Source organism: Carya illinoinensis, chromosome 2, assembly GCF_018687715.1.
Source record: "Carya illinoinensis cultivar Pawnee chromosome 2, C.illinoinensisPawnee_v1, whole genome shotgun sequence".
Lineage (NCBI taxonomy): Eukaryota > Viridiplantae > Streptophyta > Magnoliopsida > Fagales > Juglandaceae > Carya > Carya illinoinensis.
The window spans coordinates 6,089,908-6,113,851 of NC_056753.1; the positions used below are offsets into that span (position 1 = coordinate 6,089,908).

The 23,944-nt window shown below is 38.2% G+C and overlaps 1 protein-coding gene across 2 annotated transcripts; it reads left to right on the top strand.

Moving 5' to 3' along the window:
* On the top strand, positions 1 to 23,463 carry LOC122298955 (ATP-dependent helicase BRM-like). Of its 2 annotated transcripts, none has more exons than XM_043108798.1 (14): positions 1 to 579; positions 1,748 to 3,082; positions 3,215 to 4,546; positions 4,778 to 4,890; positions 5,123 to 5,210; positions 5,309 to 5,395; positions 5,646 to 5,738; positions 5,818 to 5,901; positions 6,032 to 6,235; positions 16,946 to 17,188; positions 17,258 to 18,835; positions 18,928 to 19,473; positions 20,518 to 20,769; positions 22,524 to 23,463. In XM_043108798.1, exons 1-14 carry the CDS (start codon positions 418 to 420, stop codon positions 23,181 to 23,183), a joined length of 6,777 nt encoding a protein of 2,258 aa, XP_042964732.1. In that variant the 5' UTR covers positions 1 to 417; the 3' UTR covers positions 23,184 to 23,463. The 2 variants fall into 2 exon arrangements, with proteins under 2 accessions (XP_042964732.1, XP_042964738.1); XM_043108804.1 differs by having other exon boundaries at positions 6,035 to 6,235.
* Positions 23,464 to 23,944: the final 481 nt, after the last annotated feature.

Consider the following 23,944-nt stretch of genomic DNA (forward strand, 5'->3'; position numbering starts at 1 on the left):
AAGAAAAATTAAAAATAGTAAAAGAAAAAGAAAGCCCATTAGGGCTTGACTGAAGTTTTGGTGGGGGAATCGGGTGCAATACCCCGAGTGAGAGTGAGTGAGAGAGAAAGAGACAGAGATAGTCAGAATCAGCAATTCCGTTAAGTTCGCGGTCCTCTCCGTCGCGGAGATCCATCTTCGATGTCCTCCTAAAATCCCGCTTTTGAGGGAGCTAGAAAGAGAGAGAGAGAATTGGTGCAAGCTAGAGAGAGAAATTCAGGGTTTTTTTTTTTTTTAACGTTGGGATCGGAGGGCTTAAATGGTTTTTTATTAAAAATTGGAGGGATTTTGGGTTTCGCGGGTTCTTTTTTTCCCGACTCTGAATTTTCTTAAAAAAAAAAAAAGATTATTTTTGTGGTGGATTTGGGTTGATTTTGCATGCAATCCGGTGGTGGAGGTGGCGGTGGGCCCAGCCGAATGGGCCCGGCAGGGCGGGCGGCATCAACTTCATCTGCTGCGTCACCGTCCTCGTCCTCCTCGGCCGTGTCCACGCCTCACTTGGGGTTCGATTCGATGCAGCAGCAGATGGGGTCCAGGCAGGTGAGAGTTTTTTTTTTGTTGGTCTAGTTGAAGTATTTTGTGAGAACTTGGTTGAATTCGGATGTTCATTTCGACATGGGATTTTACTTGCAAAAGGTTAGGCTTCGATTTTGGCAAAAAAATTTAGAATTGGGATGCGTGCTTTTGGAGCTGGGAGTGTTGTAGATGGGTAAGAGTTTAATTTATGGAACATTGATTGAATTGGGATTCATTTTTGGAAAACCGATGGGAATGGATTGTGTCATTAATTTGGTTGATTGTTGCGTTGTAATGTGTGTTTTGGAAGTGTTTTTGCAAATGTACGGGATTTGATTTTGTAATTAATAAACCTTGTAGGGGTGTAGTAGGTATTCAAACGGACAAAGTTGGCACGTCTTATTTGGAAGAAAATGAGAACTAATAACTTTACTCTGTATATTTTATGATTTTTAGTTGTACCTTTTTTTTCATTATATGGAATATGTTGAGAGGTATATGGAGAAAAAATTGTCACTGTCATATGGTTCATGTGAATATGGATTTTGAGTTCATTTATTAAATCCTATTGTAATGCCCCAATGAAAGGCTCAAATTACATGGCCTATACTCAAAAAATGATTAGTCAATGATACAATTGGAGCCTTATTGGAACCTTATAAAGAGCAAGAACTTCTCATTCCCAAGCAATATGAGATCCCATACACCACCTACCCTTATCCTTATCATATGGGGTATCACACCTATAGAAGTTGATAGACGCCCGAGAAGATGGTTCAATATCATAACTTACTAATAAATGATAAAAATATCATAACTTACAAATAATGATTTTAGGAAAGAAAATTAACATGATGCATGAGCTGCAATATTGCATTTCCAAACAATGATCTCTAGTTGTCTCACTGACTTAAAGTATGTGTCCATACTCATTCATTTCTCTGTTTTTTGCCACCTTGACTATGTCATTCATGATTAACCTGTGGCGCTTTTGCATGTGTGTTCTGATTGTCAATTGCTGGTACTTGCATTTCCTACATTGTTACCTTGAAAGTGATTTGGAGTCATTACCATAAAAATGAAATTTGGGGATCATTTTCTGTCTGTGTAATTCGGCATCAGGTCTTAATGAATTGGGATTCATAACTAATGCTAACTATGTTTGACTATCCATAATTTGTCATCCATGCAGTCATTACAACAACAGTTGCATAGAAAAACTGAAGGCAACGAAGCCCTTCTAGCATATCAAGCTAGTCTACAAGGAGTTATGGCAGGGAACAATTTTAATTCATCGCCTGGTTCCATGCAGCTGCCTCAACAGTCTAGGAAACTCATTGAGTTGGCTCAACAGCATGGTTCCTCTCATGAGGGCCCACATAGGAGTCAAGCTGTTGAGCCACAATTGCTAAATCCAGTCCATCAAGCTTATCTTCAGTATGCTTTCCAGGCTCAACAAAAGTCGGCTCTGGCCTTGCAGTCACAGCAGCATGCCAAGATGGGAATGTTAGGCCCTCCATCTGGGAAGGACCAGGGCATGCGAATGGGAAATCCTAAAATGCAGGATCTCATTGCCATGCAGGCACATACTCAGGCTCAGGTGTCGACATCAAAAAACTCATCTGAACAATTTGGTCGTGGTGAAAAGCAGATGGATCAAGGACAGCAATCAGCCTCTGAGCAGGGGACTGAGCCAAAGCCTTCAACCCAGGCAACAGGTATTGGGCAATTAATACCCGGAAATATGGTGAGGCCTTTGCAAGCATCTCAAGCTCAGCAGAATATCCAAAATATGGCAAACAACCAGCTCACGATGTCTGCCCAGTTACAGGCAATGCATTCGTGGGCACTTGAGCGTAATATTGATCTCTCACTGCCTGCAAATGCCAACTTGATGGCGCAGCTCATTCCAATGATACAATCTAGGATGGTTACACAGCAAAAAGCAAATGAAAGTAACATGGGTGCACAATCAACATCTGTTCCATTGTCAAAACAGCAGGTCACCTCTCCACCAGTTGCCAGTGAGAGTTCTCCCCATGCTAATTCATCAAGTGATATATCTGGTCAGTCTGGATCTGCAAAGGCTAGGCAGACTGTTTCTCCCAGCCCTTTTGGTTCAACGTCAAATGCTGGCACTGTCAAACATGCTAACAACACTGCATTGCAGCAGTTTTCTACACATGGCAGAGAAAATCAGGTCCCTTCTAGACAGCCTGCTGTGATTGGTAATGGAATGCCTCCAATGCATCCCCCACAGTCATCTCCCAACATGAGCCAGGGCGTTGATCATTCTTCTAGTGTGAAAAATTCAGTAAGTAGCCCTGAAGCACTGCAGATGCAGTACCTCAGGCAATCAAATCGAACTTCTCCACAAGCTGTAGTTCACACTAATGATGGGGCCTCTGGCAACAATATCATTTCACAAGGTGGATCGACCATTCAGACACCTCAGCAGCGCTTTGGATTCACCAAGCAGCAATTGCATGTTCTTAAAGCACAAATCCTAGCATTTAGACGGCTAAAGGTCTGCACTCTCTCTATCTCTCTCTGTGTGTGCCTGTGTTCTCTTGCTGACTTTCTTTCACTCTTGAGTACTTTTTGATCTCCATCACTATTGCTGAGTGGATGGTGTTACCTATTTCCTGTTGTATGACAGAAAGGAGACCCTGGTCTCCCCCAAGAACTTCTTCGAGCGATTGCTCCACCTCCCCTTGAGCTTCAGCTGCAGCAGAAACTGCCCCCCACGGGAGGAAATAATCAGGATAAATCTGATGGGAATATTGTGGCTGACTATCCGAGGCATATGGAGTCCAATGAGAAAACTACGCATGCTGTCACGTCAATTAATGGACAAAGTTTCCTAACAGAGGAAGCTTTTGGGGGAGAAGAGAAAGCAACCGTCACCACAGCTTATATGCAAGGTGTGCCAGTTGTAATGAAGGATCCTCCACCAGTAGTATCTGCTGGAAAAGATGAGCAGCAATCCTCTGTACATTCTGTTAAGTCAGACCAGGATGTTGAACATGGTATTCATAGGCCTCCAGTTAGAAGTGATTTTCCAGCAGATAGGGGAAAGTCTATTGCACCACAGGGAGCTGTATCTGATGCAGCGCAAGTTAAGAAACCTGCACAACCGAGCACTGCTCCTCAACCAAAAGACAGTGGATCCACCAGAAAGTATCATGGACCCCTATTTGATTTCCCCTTCTTCACCAGGAAACATGACTCCTTTGGATCGGCCATGATGGTTAATAACAATAATCATCTACCATTGGCATATGATGTCAAAGACCTTCTCTTTGAGGAAGGCATGGAAGTGCTTACCAAGAAAAGATCCGAAAATTTAAGAAAGATTGGTGGTCTACTGGCAGTAAACTTAGAGAGGAAAAGGATTAGGCCGGATCTTGTCTTGAGGTTGCAAATTGAAGAGAAAAAGCTTCGACTTTTAGATCGACAGGCCCGGTTAAGGGATGAAATTGATCAACAGCAACAGGAGATAATGGCAATGCCCGACAGGCCATATAGGAAGTTTGTCCGACTGTGTGAGCGTCAGCGTATGGAACTCACCAGGCAAGTACAGGCCTCTCAGAAAGCTGTGAGAGAGAAGCAACTGAAATCCACCTTCCAGTGGCGTAAGAAGCTTCTTGAGACTCACTGGGCCATCCGTGATGCACGGACTGCACGTAATAGGGGAGTTGCCAAATATCATGAGAGAATGATGAGGGAGTTTTCAAAAAGAAAGGATGATGATAGGAATAAGAGGATGGAGGCATTGAAGAATAATGATGTCGAAAGATATAGGGAGATGTTGCTGGAGCAGCAGACAAGCATCCCAGGTGAGGCCGCGGAGAGATATGCTGTTCTCTCATCGTTCTTGACTCAGACAGAAGAATATCTACATAAACTGGGAAATAAAATAACTGCTGCCAAAAATCAACAGGAGGTGGAGGAGGCAGCAAATGCCGCTGCAGTAGCTGCACGATTGCAGGCATGCTTTGTTCTCTCACCCATTATCTCTATCTGTGTGTCCCTCCCTCCTTCCCTCCCTCCCTCCCTAAGCATTATTTTTATCAGTGTACTTTTGTTTTTTCATTTTGTATCTTTTGGAATGATGCCACTTGTTTGTAAATAAAAAAAGTATTTCTTTTGGGCTCATCGCAGAAGCAATTTTGGGTGGTTTCATTCTTTTTTAACCTAGCCTTTTTCTTTTTGACAAAAGGGTCTCTCCGAAGAAGAGGTTAGGGCAGCTGCAGCATGTGCTGGGGATGAAGTAATGATAAGAAATCAGTTCATGGAAATGAATGCACCTAAGGATAGTTCATCTGTTAGCAAGTAAATTTCTCTAATCTTGTGCTTCATATTATAAATTACTGATCGGATTATATCATGAAATTATGTGCCATCTGTGGATTCAGATTGTAACTATGCAACAATTGTTTGACAATTGTTTATTGTATTTCTTAGTTTGACAACAGTCTACTTGTTATTATTTTCTTTAATTTAATAATTTTCTTGATCCTGTACAAGACTTCTATAATTAATTGGTCCTCATGATTGTCACCAGGTACTATACTCTTGCCCATGCTGTGAATGAAAGAGTTGTGAGGCAACCCTCAATGCTACGTACTGGAACCTTAAGAGACTATCAACTTGTATGGTGCCATGTTTTAGGGTTTTATTTTTATTTTTTAGTACTCAGTTCTAATGTAGCAAGCCAGTTTATTAAGCTAGTTTTTGTATGAATCTGCAGGTTGGGTTGCAATGGATGCTATCTTTATATAACAATAAATTAAATGGAATCTTGGCAGATGAGATGGGTCTTGGGAAGACTGTGCAGGTGAATTTTTATTACATTTAAAGCCCCAGTCTTGCTCCCTCTGGAGTAAAAAGATCATTGATCATGTTTCTATTAGTGAGCAACTTCACGAGTTCAGACTTGATGGTCCATTATTTTATGTTTGCGAGGTTTATTTGGGGCTTTAGTTAATTTGAAGCTGTTAGAATATACCCTGGAATTATATAAAAGAACATACTATATACTTTTTCATACTCTTTTTCAATTTTTAATCAGATCTTCCCCTGTATAGGTAATGGCATTGATAGCTTACTTGATGGAGTTCAAAGGGAACTATGGCCCACATCTTATAATAGTTCCAAATGCTGTTCTGGTAAACTGGAAGGTGAGTTTATTTTAGTTTTCATGTTAATGACTCATGCTTTCCATTGGTAGCTAACATGGCTAGCCGAGTTCACTTGCAGAGCGAGCTTCATAGTTGGCTGCCATCTGTGTCATGCATTTATTATGTTGGTGGGAAGGATCAACGATCTAAATTATTTTCTCAAGTAAGAAGCATGTATTTACTTATTTACTTGATCTTTGAGTTTTTCATAAATTGATTAACACTTTGTATTTTGTTGCTCTTTTTTTTTTTTTTTTTTTTTTTTTTTTTTTTTTTTTTTTTTTCCCTCATAGGAGGTTTCTGCTCTGAAATTTAATATCCTTGTGACAACATATGAGTTCATAATGTATGATCGTTCAAAACTCTCAAAAATTGACTGGAAGTATATCATAATTGATGAAGCACAACGGATGAAGGATAGGGAGTCGGTTTTAGCACGTGATCTTGATAGATATCGCTGCCAGAGGCGCCTGCTACTGACTGGGACACCATTACAGGTCTGTTATGACAGCTATTTAATTCATGAAGACAGAGGTTGTGATGCCTTTATATTTATATGCATATGTATTTCTCAAAAAATTAGTATATATGTGTGCATCTATGACTTTGACTAAGCTTAACAAAATTGTCAGGGGTTAGCAACCTTGATCGAGTTTCGGTTTTTATGGTAACTATTTTAGAGCAATGCTAGATACAGTTTTAAAGTGTGTAAGTCCTGTTCAGTTCCTTCGAAAAAAGTGGAGTGCACCATAAGAAAGTGGATTTTTTCATGTGGCTGCCATGTATGCCCCCACTTTTCATAGGTACTAAGTGGGGCTTGCATGCCCCAGGAGTACAAATTATCTTCCACTATATTATTATTCCGTTTTCTCTATAATATCCTCCTATCTAGGGCTGTAAAAAAAACCAGGGAACCAGTCTAGTCCGGTAACCATTCTTATTTAGCAAAACCGGTTGAAAACCGGTCTAGTTCTAGTTTTGGTTTTTAGAACATCGGTTTGAATCGAACTGGTATATATATGATTTTTAATTTTTTTATATTATATATAAAGAAAAATTCTACTTATCATCCCCTACACCACGCACAATGAGATTTGTTATTTTTGTCATTTTATTTAAACACACATATTGATGTGTAAATATGTGTATAAATAAGACAAAAATGTCAAATAACATATTGTTGTGTGGTGTGAGGATGATAAGTAGCATTTCTCTATATATAAAATATATTTATATGATTTTTTATATTCTATATAATTTTTTTATATTATATTATATATATTATATGCTAAATTGCTAATTAATATAACATAAAATTTTAAAATCTTATTATTCATGTTTATTAATCTTATAACATAAAATTAATATAATATTTGATATAACATAAAAATTAATCTTATAAGTCTTAATATAACATTTGATTATGATATAACATAATTTAATTTTATAATTTTTAATATAGCATTTGAATTTTGATATAACATATAAATTATATGACATTATATAACATAATATGAGGTATATGGGTCAATCACTTGTGAAAGTTTTGTTGGAGTATGATTTTGTTTATTCGGAAAATCGGAAAAACCGGACTGGACTGAAACCGGAAAAACTGGAATGGTGTTGAATCGTTCCGGTATCAGTTCTTAAATTTCCAAAACCGATGTATACCGGTTCGGTTCTTAAAAATGTCCAAAATCAGACCGAACCGGACTGGTTACACCCCTACTCCTATCTAATATGCATACACACATTGTGCAACTCCTACTCATTCATGGGTGGCAAACTGTCATTGGCTGAATGGCTTTGGCTTGCTTAACTGAAGCTGAAGCATTAACTAAAGGTGTCCGGAGTGTTGCTAAACTGAATCCTAGTTCTTGGCAAGTCATGAAGCCTAGCTAAAGTGAGTTTTATAGCTGTTTCTTTCTGAAAATTTTAAGCATGGATGAATTTCCAATTTACTATTCAAAAGAGAATTTCATAACACTTTCATTTTGAAAAAGAAATGTAGTCCAAAACATAAATCAACCCATCAATTGAAAAGGACAATTATCATTAGTCTTTGGATCCCTCTCTCTAATGGCTACCTTCGGTGATTCTAATTGGAGATAATCTTGTCACCCTCTCTTTCTTATGTTCACCTTCTCTTCCTTACTGTTAGTCTTTTCTCATCAGTATTTGAATTTTGTTTGATAACTTGTTTCAAAACCAAGCCTTCGATGTAGAATGTGGCCTGGTAAGCTTCTTAACCCATCAATTGGTGTGTCGAGCTTAGATATGACAGATGGGTAGTAGCGTATGAAGCCTAGGGCTAAAGTCTCTAATAAGATAGACCGCTCCAATCGGCCTCAAGTAGTGGGTTAGGATAAGGGTTGGGTTTTGCTGATATAACCCGACCAGTGTGGTGCGTTAGAGGAGAACGAGAAGGCCTTGGGGACTAGCCAACCATTCCGGAGATTGTTCCGATTGACTCGCGACAAGCCAATAAACTGTCATTGGTGGTCCAGATGGATAAGGTAGTAGAGGTAGAGTTGGCAGCAGAGCTTGTAACGGATACAGAAGTAGGTTAATCTGAAAACTCACTATCTTGCATTGGATCTTTAGCCCAAAATGGACAGAAAGCTATGATGGACTGCAGGGAAGCTCTTACACTAGAGTCCCAGGGGGCATCATCTTTGGCAAAGGAATTGCAGAAGGGTGAAGATTAAGAGAGCTTTGTACTGAGATCGGGGGAGAGTTCTCAACCTCATATCTTGAAGGTAATGAGGTGGGTGCCTTATGGATGCTGGTAGCTACTAACGAGGATCAAGATTGGGAGTGTAGGTCTCTCTTTTCTGAGAGAGAGAGAGAGATGGGGGAGTGGATGGAATTTCAGTGGGAAACAAGGGAAGGTATTGAGATGGCAGATGAAGCCATTCCTCTAAATTCTTTGCCGCAATGTTAGCCTAGTTCAGTTTCCTTTGACTGGGTTTTACACAAGTGAGAGATCAGGAAAGAGTATGCTTCGGCCTGCAATGATGAAGTTCTCAGAGTTGTTTGGTGGATATTCCTCTAATCGGTGGAGCATACACGTGGTCAAACAATCAGACATGGTCTAGATTGTACAAATTTTATCTCCTCGGATTGGGAATCTCATTATCTTGAGTTATATCATAAAAGAGTACCTCACCTCTGTCTAGATCGTTTTCCTATCTTGTTGGATTGTGGAGGTATTCAAGGTGGGCATAGGTACTTCAAGTTTGAGAATATGTGGGGCTAGAAACCGAAGGTTTTGTGGAAAGGGTTAGGCAATGGTGGTCTTCATCAGATCCATGGCGCTCCAAGTTTCATTTTTGCAGGTAAATTGAAAGATTTAAGCTTTAAAAAATATATGGAATGTACAATCTTTCATAGATATAGGCGGTCAGAAGAAGTCTCTGTTGGAGGAGCTACATAGAGAGGGCAGAGTAGGGTCGAGCACTTTCTATGGAAGAACTCTCTTGGAAGATAGACTTAGGCCTCGTTTGGTTACACTATTCAGATGAGATGAGATGAGATGTTTTGTTGAAAGTTTAATAAAATGCAGTTATAATATAATTTTTTAATATTAGCTTTGTTTTGGAATTTAAAAAAGTTGAATTTTTTATTATATTGTGTTTTGAAATTTGGAAAAGTTGTAATAATTATATGAAATGAGATGAGATAGTTTGGTTTTGTGTAATCAAACCAGCCCTTAGTTTTGGAACTTGAGAGGGTTACCTTATTGGAGGATATTTCATGGTGTCAAAAATCTTGAGCACTATGGTTGAAAGACGAAGATCGAAATACGAAATTTTTCCACAAGATTGCTCAACTCACATAGGACTAATACCATTGAGATGTTGAACCTTGATGGAGCTGTTTTTATGGAGTTACTTGTGATTAAGGAGCATGTTGCTGTTTTTGTTTTGAACAGTTGCTTACTGAGCAGGTCGCATGGAGGCCAAAGCTCGATGGGCTAGCTTTTGAAACCATTGAGTAGCAGAGTGTTTCCTAACTGGAGAGGCCCTTCCATGAGACAGAGGTACATGAAGTGGTGAGGATGGTCAAAGACAAAGCACTTGGTCCGGATGTTTTTTCTATGGGTTGATGAAGGTCTTCCAGGAATTTTTCTTGTTTGGGAAGTTTGAGAGAAGCCTTAATGCCACTTTTATTGCGCTTATTCCCTAGAAGGTTAAGGATTTTTGGCCTATTATTCTTGTGAATGGGGTGTATAAGATTATCTCCAAGGTTCTAGCAAACCACTTAGGGGTGGTCTTGGGGAGGATTATTTCGAGACCTTAAAATGCATTTGGAAGGAGAAGACAAATATTGGATATAGTACTAATAGCCAATGCATGTTTAGATAGTAGATTAAAATTTGGCGATCTAGGTATTTTATGCAAGCTAGATATGGAAAGTTTATGATCGCGTTAAGTGGGACTTCCCACTATTCCTGCTTGGGAGGTGTGGATTTGGGGAGAGACGGTGTTCTTGGATTAGGTATTTCATCTCTATAGCAAGGTTCTCAGTTTTGGTGAATGGCAGTCCACTTGGCTTCTTCAACAGTTCTCGTGGTCTAAGACAGGGGGACCTGTTGTCCCTGCTTCTTTTTGTCATTGTTATGGAGGCATTTAGTAGAATGATGTATGCTATGGTTGAAAGTGGCTTTATGCCTGAATTTTCAGTTGTTGACACCAATCGGCAGGGTACTCTTAGAGCATCCACATTGGCTTCATCAAAGCCATCTTCAAATTTTGATGAAAAGTACAAGTTTTCCATAATTCTAAAATCTTCCTATCCATAATCCCACATTGGATTAGCCATTGGATTCATCAAAATAATAATATAATATTATTTTTTTAATAATATTATTTTTTTTCATATTTTGCTACTATATGTAAATTAATAATTTAATTTAATATTTAAATTATTGATTTCCATTTAATTTGAAGGCAGTATATATTGTGTCTTTTATTAACTTATATGGACCTACACACATATACATATATATATGTGTTAATATTGAAGGCAGAGACAATTGTGCCTTTTATTAACTTTATATGGATATATTTATATTTATTTATATTGAAGGCAATATCACAAATAATTATATGGAGCTAAATCTCGTATACAGCTGCAACATCTTCTTAAGAGCAAGACAAATTTAGCTTCATCAATACACATCTCTACACCAAAGCTTCTTAAAAGCTACACATCTCTACAAACTATACTATTAAGTTAAAAAATACAGCTGCAACATCTGGAGCTAAAATCATCTCTACACAAATTCAGCTTCTTAAGTTATTTTGGAGCCTCAAAACAGAAAAATCCAACCACATAACAGCTGCAACATCTTCTTAAAAGCAAGACAAATTCAGCTTCATCAATACACATCTCTACACCAAAGCTTCTTAAAAGCTACACATCTCTACAAACTATACTATTAAGTTAAAAAATACAGCTGCAACATCTGGAGCTAAAATCATCTCTACACAAATTCAGCTTCTTAAGTTATTTTGGAGCCTCAAAACAGAAAAATCCAACCACATAACAGCTGCAACATCTTCTTAAAAGCAAGACAAATTCAGCTTCTTTAAAAGCTACACATCTCTCAAAACAGAAAAATCCAGCCACATAACAGTGTACAAAATCAGCCTTACTAAATGACATCCATAAACAACTTGCATTATCATTTTAATGTCCACTTTACAGGTCCAAAAGACAAGTTTAAAAAAACAACTTCCATTCACCAAATACTTCCAGCAAATACAACTTCCATCCACAAACACTTCCAGAAAGATGGGTACTTGAGTGATTTTCTATCCACAAACATTGCCAAAAACTAAACTAACATTCAGATTTTCCAACCACAAATTCATTCAAAGATTTCCATTCAAAACAAATAGAATAAAATCCATTCATAGTGGCTGCCCAGCCACATGCTTCCTCAGGAAGTCTTGTGGCTAAGCAGCCACTAGAAGCTGGATAATTGTTTGGGTCATTCGGATATACCATTTGAATCACTCATTGACTCTTCCCAAATTTTTTTCTGAACTTTATGGAAGTAGGCTTGCTGCATGGCATTCATACCAGAAAGATCCTTGCTCATCATCTCAGCATCGAACTTTCTTTTATCAAGCTCCAGTTGTGCACCTCTATCGTGATCAGCCTTCGTCTGCCATTCTCTTCTCTCCGCCATGAACAATCTTCTATCCTCGGTCATTGCTCCTAATGCCATGTTGAACTCAGCATCAGATGATTCTTGAGCCTTTCGCTTCCTCAAGTTTTCCTTTTCAGCCTTTTTTCCAGCAGGCCTTTCAACATGCTCCTCCACAACATCGCCTAAAACTTCACTTGACTGCTCATCTGAAGGACGTTTATCATGTGGCTTTCTCCTCGTATTCAGCGTATTCATATGTTGATGCCATTTGGGTTGGTGTCTCAAAAGATTCCAAGAATGGTCCATTGTGAAATTTCCTCGTTCCATCTCTTTGTACAATATTTTTGCCTTTTCAATCTGAAAAAAGTTTTAAAGAATAGTGTCAAATAATAAATTTTACATAAATAGACCATATTATTAAAGGAAAAGTGGATTTGGGTCCACATGGGTCTTTGGGAATGTGAAGCATGAGAGAGGGTGTCAGTGAATGTTGCCCAGATGACTAACACAAGAGGGGGGTGAATTGAGTTGTATTAAAAAAAATAACAATTATAAATCAAATATACAATATAAAATATAAACAAAATACGAAATAGCAATAAATATTTTGAGAACCTACCCACTATCAGCTCTTGTATCAGTAAAAGTGTGTGTATAACCCTTGTGCGTGTAGCTTATCCTGTTCGGTTGCACCACTCGGGTGCAATGGCTCTACTTGAGCTAGATATGCACAAAACTTATTTGTGCATTTCTGAATCATGGACCAACGATTGATCAATGATCCAACCGAATGGTTCATAGTTTGTGGTTTTTATATTCGTGATAAAATTCAGAAATCCTCTCCCACATTTGAGTGGATTTCTGATCAGTTCCCCGAATGGCATCAATACTAATGTTGAGCCAACCAGAGACAAGTACATTATCCTCCTCAACAGTGAAAGAAGCTCCTCTTTGAACTTTTTTTGTTGGAGGCCTCTTTTCACCGTGAAGGGGGGTTGAAGCGACCACAACATTAGAATGCTGTGAGAATGTTGGAGTGGTAATAGGACCTTCTCCTTTCAAGCTTTTAACATCAGCATATATAGCAGTATATGACTGCAATTGACACGAAAAAATCTGCTAGTATGACACAAAAAGATTGAAATAAAAAAACAGAACACTTTTGAGAATTTAAGTCTGAAATTTGTCTTAAATCTGCTACTAAGACACAAAAACTGTACCACCTCATAGAGATTTTTGACTAATAAAAATAGAACACCTCATTGAAATTCTACTTAAATCTGAAATTCTACATAAATAGCAATCTTTGAAGTACATTTCATCTTCTGAAGTTATTGTAAAATTTTCTAAACCAACTATAACATTTTTATTTTTTAAAGTCTAAAACAGGTTTACCATTTAAGCAAACATGAGTTGGTTTTCAGATGAGTTGGTTATAAGCAAACATGAGTTGGTTTTCAGACCTTATGGATCCAGAAAATGCAATACCAGAATCTGTGTTGGTTGCTAGAGCCAAAAGCAAGACTGAGTGCACCTTAGAAAATCACAAAATAAATAAAACCAAAGTCAGTCATATGCATTGGAAAAAAGCAAAGTAAAGTGCAGTAAGCAAAGCAAACTGACTGGCCCTGCCCGTGACCCAAAATAGAGAGGAAATAAATACTTCTTGTGTTGGTATAATGAAATTAGTATTAGGCTGTGACCTGGTTAAAATGCTTTATATATGTAGCAGCTCTTCTACTTGGAAAAAAGAAAAAAAAAAGAAAAGACCAACCCTTTTGCTTTCTGTCCATTTTCAAGTTACTCCTTTGCAGTTATTGATTTCCTAAGTTGGCATGGTAAACCTTTTGTGAAGAGACAGAAAGTTCTTATTTTGAACACCATATCTTGTGCTTTGTTCTGGATCCAGCAGGTTTGGTGTAAATAGATTCAGATTTTAGCTTGTAGCTTAGGAAATATTTAACTATATATAAAAAGATTGAAATAGAAGCAGTTTATTTTGGAGGCAGTTGCAATCTTCATCATACAATTCAGTTACCTTTGACATGCTCCACATGTTCCTTTGTTTAACAAAATTTTTGTTTTCCCTTTGACACAAATGATGTTTTACTCTTGAAGGTTGTTTTTAAGCATGGTCAGCATCTACCATGTGACCAAACAATTTTGTAGTTAAGCATGGTCAGCATCTACTATGTGACCAAATAAATCTAATATCCAATGAACCTCACACAGTGGTATGTAGTGTCGAATAAAACATGGGCAAGAAAAGAAACAGGGCATATTTTTGCCTTAAGGAGACTATTCTGCACAGTTCATTTATATCATATTCTGAGCCAGAAAAATTTACTCAAGCCAGAAAAATTTCGCTCCAAGCTGACCTGTGTAACACCAATAATCTTGCTACTCCTCACTAGCTAGGCATGAATAATTGCTTGCATGATTCACTGGGGATATAACATGGCATGAAGAACAGAAGTACTTTGCTCAAGATTAAAAGTCAGAGTGGCCACCACATACCATTTAATGATATGGAAAAATAAGTGAATCATAACCAAAACCATTTATTTACAGCTGAGAGCGTACGTTCAAACATACATATCCACATATAAATTCGTAGCCCCTTTTTCCTTTCTTTTCCTCCAAACAGGGTCTATCCTATCCGAATGCTTAATAAGTATAGACCCCAGAGTTTCTCCTCGTCTTTCCTCTCGCTTCCTCTCTCAACCTCACCCTCGCTCTCCGATCCATACGCTGAAAAGTGAACATGTTCACTGCATCATGACCCGCTCTCTAACACCCCGTTATCCCCAACCCATCCTCTCCCAGACCCACCACCACAAAAACCACCCTCCGCTCCACCTCAACCCCAAAATCCCACTCACCCGCCGCTCCCTTCTTCTCCTCTCCTCTTCTTCACTCTCAATCGCCACCACTCTTAAAACAAAACAAAACAAACAAACAAACAAAAAAGAAAAAAAAAAATAGACCTAGGGTTGCAGAAATTTGGAGAGGAGACGAACCTGAAGGGAGCAGAAGGTTGCGCCAAGTGCTGAAGGAAGCAACCCAGTAAATCACTCTGCTTCTACGTGAAGAAAAGAGAAGGGGAAGAATCGGTGAGGAAATACCGTTACAGAGAGAAATAGAGAAAGGGAGAGAGCAAAAAACATGGGAAGAAAATGGAGAAGAAGATCGCACTTGATTATTGGAGAGAAACCATGGATTTGCTTTGATTTTGCGTGGAGGAGAAGAGTCCCTTTTGATTTTCTGAGCTCGGACGAAAATGAGAGAAAGAGAGAAGGGGGGGAGAAAGACGCGGGAGGGAAAGGAGAGAGAGAGAGAAAATAAACCGGCTATGTACTAAAATTACAATAAAATATAAGGATGAATGTGACACAGTAGTCTTTCAAATATGAAGGAAGTCTCCGAATCACTGTAGCTCAAAACTTGAGCGAATTGCCTTTACCGAATCCAATGCAGGTCAGTTTTATCTATATTCATCAAATTATAAAGATGCATTGGCTTTTGATGAAGCCAATGCCAATGCTCTTAACATTTCTCATTTGTTGTTTGGAGATGATACTTTGATATTTTGAGGCAGAGAACTGTGTCCTTGAGGAAAGCTTTTTTGATTGGATAACATCCTTAGGGAAGCTTTTCACCATGGATAACCTAAAGAAAGGTCATATCATTGTGATAGATTGGTGCTGTTTGTGCATGAAGAGTGGGGAACAGTAAACCATCTTTTACTCCATTGCGAGACTGCCAGTGCCTTATGGAATGACTCTCTTGGCTGAGTTGGGTTTTTGGGTTATGCTCAAAAGGATGGTAGACATCTTTGCCAATTAGAGAGGGATTTATGGCAGTGTTTTGAATACCGTACTGGATGTCGTACCGGTTAAGGCACTGGAACAAAATATTTCAGTGCCAGTACCGTTTCGGGATAGTTGATATATAAATAAATTATATATAAATTATATTACAAAATAATAGTCTATATATGAATAAATTATACATGAATACATGTATATATAAATTATAAATAGTTTGGTATGAATTGGGGGTCAAAAAATAAGATTATAGCTTAAAAAAAATGAAAAAAAAGAAGAAAGATAATGGCCGAAATACCGGCCGGTATTTCAGCCGGTACGAAACAGGTACCATACCTGTACCGGCCTAGTGACCGGTATGGAATGTACCGGCCGTACGGTACGGTACCAAAAACTATAATTTATGGTAACTCACAAATTATAGTAGTATGAAAGATTGCCTTTATATGTCTGCACCAGGAGGGAAAGGAATGGAAGAAAACTTGAGGATTGCAAGTGCATGATGGAAGAACTCATTTTTTTTTTTTTTTTCTTGAAGACTACTCCTTTGGACAGCCTCTATAGATTTTAATTGGGCAGAGTCTTCACAGCATCTTTGTATATTTTCCTATTCCTAGTTAGCTGTTCCTCTTATGTACTCAGGCTATGCCTTTTTTGAGTTTTTTTCTTTTTTAATAAAACCTTTGATTACTTAGGAAAAGCCAAAGAAATGTAATCCTACACAATGTTATGGTTAATTTGGCTTACTCATGTTTTCAATTGAAAACTCAGACCTGCATATAGCATTCCTTTCCTGCCTTGTTTGGGCCAGTTGTAAATGAACTTGTAGCCTCTTGCATCGCTCTATGGCTGTTTTTAATGCATTATTGCTAACATTTCAATTTCTCTGTTTAAATGAGGCCAATGCTCAATTGTTCATATTTCTGATCTTCAGTAAATTGGACGTATAATTGGCAAAGTTTGTTGCTGATACTCTAACGAGAAACAGTTCTGTACCATTTATACAGTCTGGGATTTTTGTCAGGAATGGAAAGATTTCTCACATATTCTTGAGTGAAGAATAGACATTAAATTCATCCCATTTTTATATGTTGCAATAAATGTACAGCTTTTAAAGAAAACAACAAAGAATTCAATGATCTACTTGATTAATCTATTTCCTTATATTTTTACTTGAGTTATTGAGTTTGGTTGAAGATGGATTGATCTTTCTGTTGCAGAATGATTTGAAGGAACTCTGGTCACTCTTAAATCTACTTCTTCCAGAAGTCTTTGATAATCGGAAAGCATTTCATGATTGGTTCTCAAAACCCTTTCAGAAGGAAGCTCCTATGCAGAATGCAGAAGATGACTGGCTGGAGACTGAAAAAAAGGTTATCATCATCCACCGACTTCATCAAATTCTAGAGCCCTTTATGCTTAGGCGTCGTGTTGAAGATGTGGAAGGCTCACTTCCGCCTAAGGTATGATTGTGGTAGTTTGTCATATCCTTTTTTTTTTGGCTGATTTCTGACGACAATGCTGGATTGCAGGTTTCGATAGTTTTAAGATGCAGGATGTCAGCTATTCAGAGTGCCATTTATGATTGGATCAAATCCACTGGTACTCTTCACGTTGATCCTGAAGATGAAATGCGCAGGGTTGAAAAAAACCCAAATTACCAGGCTAAGGTGTATAGAACTCTAAATAACAGATGTATGGAGCTTCGTAAAGCCTGCAATCACCCTTTGCTCAATTACCCATATTTCAATGACTTCTCTAAGGATTTTCTTGTAAGATCATGTGGAAAATTGTGGATCATGGATAGGATTCTTATTAAACTTCAGAGAACAGGGCATCGAGTACTGCTCTTTAGTACCATGACAAAACTCCTTGATATATTGGAGGAATACTTGCAATGGCGACGGCTTGTCTACAGACGAATTGATGGAACAACTAGTTTAGAAGATCGTGAATCTGCGATTGTGGACTTTAATAGCCCAGACTCTGACTGCTTCATTTTCTTGCTTAGTATTCGTGCAGCTGGTAGAGGTCTTAATCTTCAATCTGCTGACACAGTTATCATTTATGATCCCGATCCAAACCCTAAAAATGAGGAACAGGCAGTTGCTAGAGCCCACCGTATTGGACAGACTAGAGAAGTCAAAGTGATTTATATGGAAGCAGTCGTTGATAAAATCTCTAGCCATCAAAAGGAAGACGAACTAAGAAATGGAGGTACTGTTGATATGGAGGATGACCTTGCTGGTAAGGATCGTTATATGGGGTCTATTGAGGGCCTGATAAGAAACAACATTCAACAATATAAAATTGATATGGCTGATGAGGTTATCAATGCTGGGCGTTTTGACCAGAGAACAACACATGAAGAGAGACGCCTGACGCTAGAGACATTATTGCATGATGAGGAGAGGTATCAAGAAACTGTCCATGATGTTCCCTCACTGCAAGAGGTCAATCGCATGATTGCCAGGAGCAAAGAGGAAGTTGAATTGTTTGATCAAATGGATGAAGAACTAGATTGGGCTGAAGACATGACGCGTTATGACGAGGTACCTAAGTGGCTTCGAGCAAGTACTCGAGAAGTAAATTCCACTGTTGCAGCTCTTTCAAAAAGGCCATCAAAAAACACTTTATTGGCTAGTAATGTTGGCATGGAATCTAGTGAAGTGGGTTCTGATTCATCTCCAAAAACTGAGAGGAAAAGGGGACGGCCCAAAGGAAGAACGAATCCTAATTACAAGGAACTGGATGATGAAAATGGGGAATACTCTGAAGCAAGTTCAGATGAGAGAAATGGATACTCTATACATGAAGAAGAGGGAGAAATTGGAGAGTTTGAAGAGGATGAATTTGGTGGTGCTGTTGAGGCACCGCTAATTAATAAAGACCAATCGGAAGAGGAGGGTCCAGTTTGTGGTGGTGAGTTTGAGTATCCCCAGGCTTCAGAAAGCACAAAAAACAACCCTATGCTGGAAGAAGCAGGTTCCTTGGGATCATCGTCAGACAGTCAAAGATTGACACAAATGGTATCACCTTCCGTTTCTTCGCAGAAATTTGGTTCCCTGTCTGCTTTAGATGCTAGGCCAGGTTCTCTCTCAAAAAGGCTGGTAAGAATCTTTTCTTCTGTGTTGATACATTTTTATCGGAGTGGCTATTTTTTGCCTTTTTGCTCAAGTTTATCATCTTAAATCTTTGCCAGCCAGAAGAACTAGAGGAAGGGGAAATTGCAGTGTCTGGAGATTCTCACGTGGATCACCAACAATCTGGAAGTTGGATTCATGACCGAGATGATGGTGAGGAAGAGCAGGTTTTGCAACCCAAAATAAAAAGAAAACGCAGTCTTAGGGTCCGTCCCCGTCATACAATGGAGAGGCCAGAGGAGAAGTCTGGCAATGAAATACAATCTTTTGAGCATGGAGATTCATCTCTGTTGCCATTGCAAGTGGAAAATAAGTATCAAGCGCAGTTAAGAGCTGACCCTGGAACAAAACCGTATGGAGAGTCCAGTGCTTCTAAGTATGATCAAAATGACTCATCCTCAAAAATTAGGCGAAATTTGCCATCAAGGAGAATCGCTAATGCATCGAAATTGCATGCTTCACCAAAATCTAGCAGATTAAATTGTGTGTCTGCACCTGCAGAAGATGCTGCCGAACAGTCAAGAGAAAGTTGGGATGCTAGAGTTATGGATTCAAGGGGGACAAAAACATTGGCCACTAAGATGCCTGACAGCATCCAGAGAAGGGTATGGCCATTAGATTGATCTTATATCTGTAAATGTTTGAAAATCTTGATGTGATAGATAATGTCTGGTGGTACTTGCTTGTTTTTCCTAAATATTTTCTTTTGAGTAAGTTGTCTGCGGCTGGGAGTGGGAAATCGTGATTGGTGGTTTGAAATTCAGCATTTACAATGTTTCTTTTTACTACTTGTCAGTTGGCTTTTGTTTTGTTCTTGATTATCTTTGGTGAAGCTTATGTCTTTTATCTGCATGGTAGGTTTCTTCTTGCGGCCATCACATGTTCGCTAGTTTGTTTGTGTTTTGTGTCTATGTCCTATAAGCCCTTGTATGTGTGTTTTTTTCCCTATTTACACAGCCTTTGTAGTAACAGCACTCCCAACTTAAACATAAACACAGACGCACTGGAAACTAACTGTAAAATTTGATTTAGACCAACCATAGGCAAATTCAAGACTTGAACATGTGAAGAGTCAGCTGTCATGACCAATGCTGATTTTAGATTCTTGCCATCAGCATACAAATAACTATGGAGTTTGGTTTGATCCATACCATGGATGAGAAAAATCAGAGATTTGAATGTGTTAAGAGTAACTGTTGTGACCTATGCCAATTTTACATTCATTCCATCAGCATCTCTCTCTCTCTCTCTCTCTCTCTCTCTCTCTGGTTTTTAATCATATCTAGTATTGTGTCTTGCTATTTATGTGAAAATGCTGAGAAGTTTGTGCACTGAGAATAATATGCGTTGACAATTGGAGCTTCTGATTATACAAGGTGATACAAGCATTATATTTGTCTTAGCTGGTGCCTGCTGAGAAAGTAGCTTGGTTGGCACATCCTTCTCTCAGGATTTGTTATAAGGGCTTTTCTAATATATTATTCTTGAAATAATCAATTCTACTATAAATATGATAAAACTTTATAAGTTGGAAATCTGTACTTAGGATAATTTGTGTTGAATTTTAATCTTTCCATGTTTTCATTTCATTGTCCAAGTCTGGTTATACAATAAAGTAGTGGACTTGACCAAAAGTTTTCTACATGCAGTGCAAGAGTGTGATTAGCAAGCTTCAAAGGAAAATCGGTAAGGAAGGTCCTCAAATTATACCTTTGCTAACAGATTTGTGGAAGAGGATTGAGAATGCTGGGTACGCGGGTGCATCGGGAAATAATATCTTGGATTTACGAAAGATCGATCAGCGTATTGACAAATTGGAGTATAATGGAGTGATGGAGCTTGTGTTTGATGTGCAGTTCATGTTGAAAAGTGCAATGCATTTTTACGGTTTCTCATATGAGGTATGATTACTCTTTGCTCATGTACAAGATTGCTCCCTTGTGCGTCACATTTGGTATCTTCCTTTAAATATGGTCATGATGGTGTGTACTGAAAGCAACTATATGGAAGCATGCTTTTTTTATATTAGTATTTGTTTTGTTTTTTGTTTTTAATCGGTAAACAAGAATTTCTATTGATGAGGCATAGCCTCCAAGTACACGGAACACATACAAGAGTGAAACCTAAGTATGAGTGTCACAAGGAAATCATGGAGATTTAAGCCATTAAAATTTATTACAATTGACAAATGGAATAAGGTATTAAAACAGAGAACTCTAAGCTCATCTATTGACCGCTTGCGATCCTTAAAGCTTCTTTCATTAAAAAGTATGGAAGCATGTTAGTATTTTTAAGTGCTTCTACTTTTCAGAGATTGTTTTTAAGTTCTTTTAAACCTTTATTAAAAACTATAGCATGCTAATTTATATGTAATGTGAGGAAAACTTTTTTTTGATAAGTAAAAAGTAAAGACTTTATTTATAGAAAAAGGCATAGCCTAAGGACACATGAAGTACACACAGAATACGCCTAATAACCACTAAGCACTGATGATGGATACAAGCAAATTATGATGTGAGGTAAACTCTGAGCTATTTATGAGAACAAATACTTTGCTTCTTATTTACTAGCAAGAACCCTTCGTGATATGTGAGCCCTTTCATATCTTAACAATTTATTCAAGGGGAGAGGAAGAGGGGTAAGTGATGTGGGTCCCACCATTGACATCTATCAAATCATTTTCTTAAAGGGAGGGTGAATCCTGCAGTTTAATGTTACAACTAATAATAAATAAAAAATGAGAAGTAATCAATAAGAGAGCAACAATACCATTCTTGGTGTGTGTGTGAAGCCAAAACTTCAGAATGTTCACATACGTTGACATGCTACTGTCCTTATGTTGTCAAGATTTTGATTTCAATACTTGGTTATTGACTCAGCATTTCGCTGGATTAAGAGTGACGGTATTTTTTTCAGAGGAGTGAGAGTATCCGATACCAATTATTTACTACTTTTAAATCTAGCAAATCCCTAGGTCATGTTAACAACGGAGTTACTTTTCTTCCCTGATGATTAGGATTCATTAGAAAGTTTCAGGAAATTTTGGTATGGGATTGGACTATGGATTTTCTGGATTTCCTAGTGAAATTTCATTCTGTGCTGTTTGCAGACCAAAGTAATGTGAGGAAATAAGAAAATAGCAGGCGTGTGGGAATTAAGGTTCTTTTTTTAAATTTTGCTTCCTTTGCTTTTGGGTTGAAGAAAGTACAACTTTTAAGATCCAATTGCTTGATTCCAAATTCTCATATTTAGTTTGGGTGGTATATCTGCAACAAATCGATGATCAAAGAAATTAATCATAGGAAATATAATAATTTAATACGTATTGGCTAAACTCAAGTTTTAGTTGGTAAGGTTTGAAGCAGAGCTTTTCCGAAGTTGCTGCCAAACACAAATCTGTTTTCCTGATTTTATGATGCCTTTTTTAGAATTGCTTCTGCTTGTGAAATCTCAAGAACTTCCAACTGCATTGCTTTGAATTATGTTCCATTTGGTTTATTAGGCTAGGGGTAATTCTAATCCCCAAATATCATGAGTGAAATTACTTAGAAAAAAAAAAATCACGAATGAATTCATAATCCTTTTGCTTAAAAAAAGAAGAGAAGAAGAAGAAATAATGGGATTCATATTCTCACTCTGTAACTTTGATGCACAGGTGAGATCTGAAGCTAGGAAAGTGCATGATCTCTTTTTTGATATCTTGAAGATTGCATTTCCCGACACAGATTTTCGAGAAGCCAGAAATGCGCTCTCCTTTTCGGGTACATTTTCTACAACTTCTGCTCCTTCCCCAAGACAAGCAACTGTTGGCCCAAGCAAGAGACAGAAATTGGTAAATGAGGTGGAACCTGACACGTGCCTTCCGCAGAAGGTACTGCAACGTGGGAAAATATCCAGTGGGGAAGACTCAAGAATCAGAAGCCATATTCCCCAGAAGGATTCAAGGCTTGGGGCTGGAATTGGCGGTAGTCGGGAGCAGTGTCAGCAGGATGATCCTCCACTTCTTACTCATCCAGGAGAGCTGGTAATCTGTAAGAAGAAGAGAAAAGACCGGGAGAAATCAGTGGTAAAGCCTAGAACTGGATCAGTTGGTCCTGTTTCACCACCTAGCATGGGTCGTGGTATGAGAAGTCCAGGTCCAAGTTCAGTGCCCAAGGAAACGAGACAGACCCAACAAACCACCCATCCGCAAGGATGGACCAACCAGCCTGGTCCCGCTCAACCGACAAATGGGGATGGAGGGACTGTTGGTTGGGCAAATCCCGTAAAGCGGTTGAGGACAGATTCTGGGAAAAGAAGGCCGAGCCATGTATGATGTAATTGTAGATGAGGTAATGCAAAAATTTATTCCTAGTTAGTTCAGGTGCTTGGTAGAGGCCCCATCTTTGCCTGTACTTGAGCAATTGGCTACTGTTAATAATAGAATAGGTCTTTGTTCCTCCATTGTATCTTGCAGGCCCTCGCCATGCTTCAAAATCAAATAGTTTTTTTTTTTTTTTTGTATCTGCTCCTTGCAGATATTATGGATGGCCCCTAATGGCCGAAACCTTTTGTAAAGTATAGATTTTGTTGTTTCATACAAGTTTTCAGGCTCATCATGCATCTTTCATCTGAGTTCTCTCTCTCTCACCTTGGTTCCATTTTTTGGAAAGAGTGGTGAATAGGCTGACTTTAGCTGCTTCATTTTTAGGTGATTTTCTTTGCTTTTCGGGTAGTGTAAACCAGTTTTCTAGATCAGTTGTTGAAAACAGATTTGGACAAAATATCGTAGCGGGTAAAGAAGTGCAAAAAGTGCACGAATCAGTGTATCTCAAGTTGGTGGATGTGCTAAATTACTTTAAAAAGAGTTTTGCTACGTACAAGTAAAGTTACGTAATAATCTGCGTACCAATACTGATTCTTTTATACTTAAAAGTTAAATTAGTATTGTTTTCAATAAAATCTACTTTTTAATCAATCAGAATAAATTGGTGCATATATTAGTGTACAAATGTACTTGTAACTAGATTTTTTCTTTTAAAAAATCAGATCCTATTAAATAAGAGCTGGTTATATCAATTGAGTACTGTTATATTC

What these genes read in the sequence shown, in the direction of transcription:
- LOC122298955 (XM_043108798.1), top strand. Translation starts at nt 418, where the DNA reads ATGCAATCCGGTGGTGGAGGTGGCGGTGGGCCCAGCCGAATGGGCCCG. An exon ending in GATCTAAATTATTTTCTCAA is followed by an intron (nt 5,902 to 6,031) that starts GTAAGAAGCATG and finishes TTTCCCTCATAG; the next exon opens with GAGGTTTCTGCTCTGAAATT. An exon ending in CTGACAGCATCCAGAGAAGG is followed by an intron (nt 19,474 to 20,517) that starts GTATGGCCATTA and finishes TTCTACATGCAG; the next exon opens with TGCAAGAGTGTGATTAGCAA.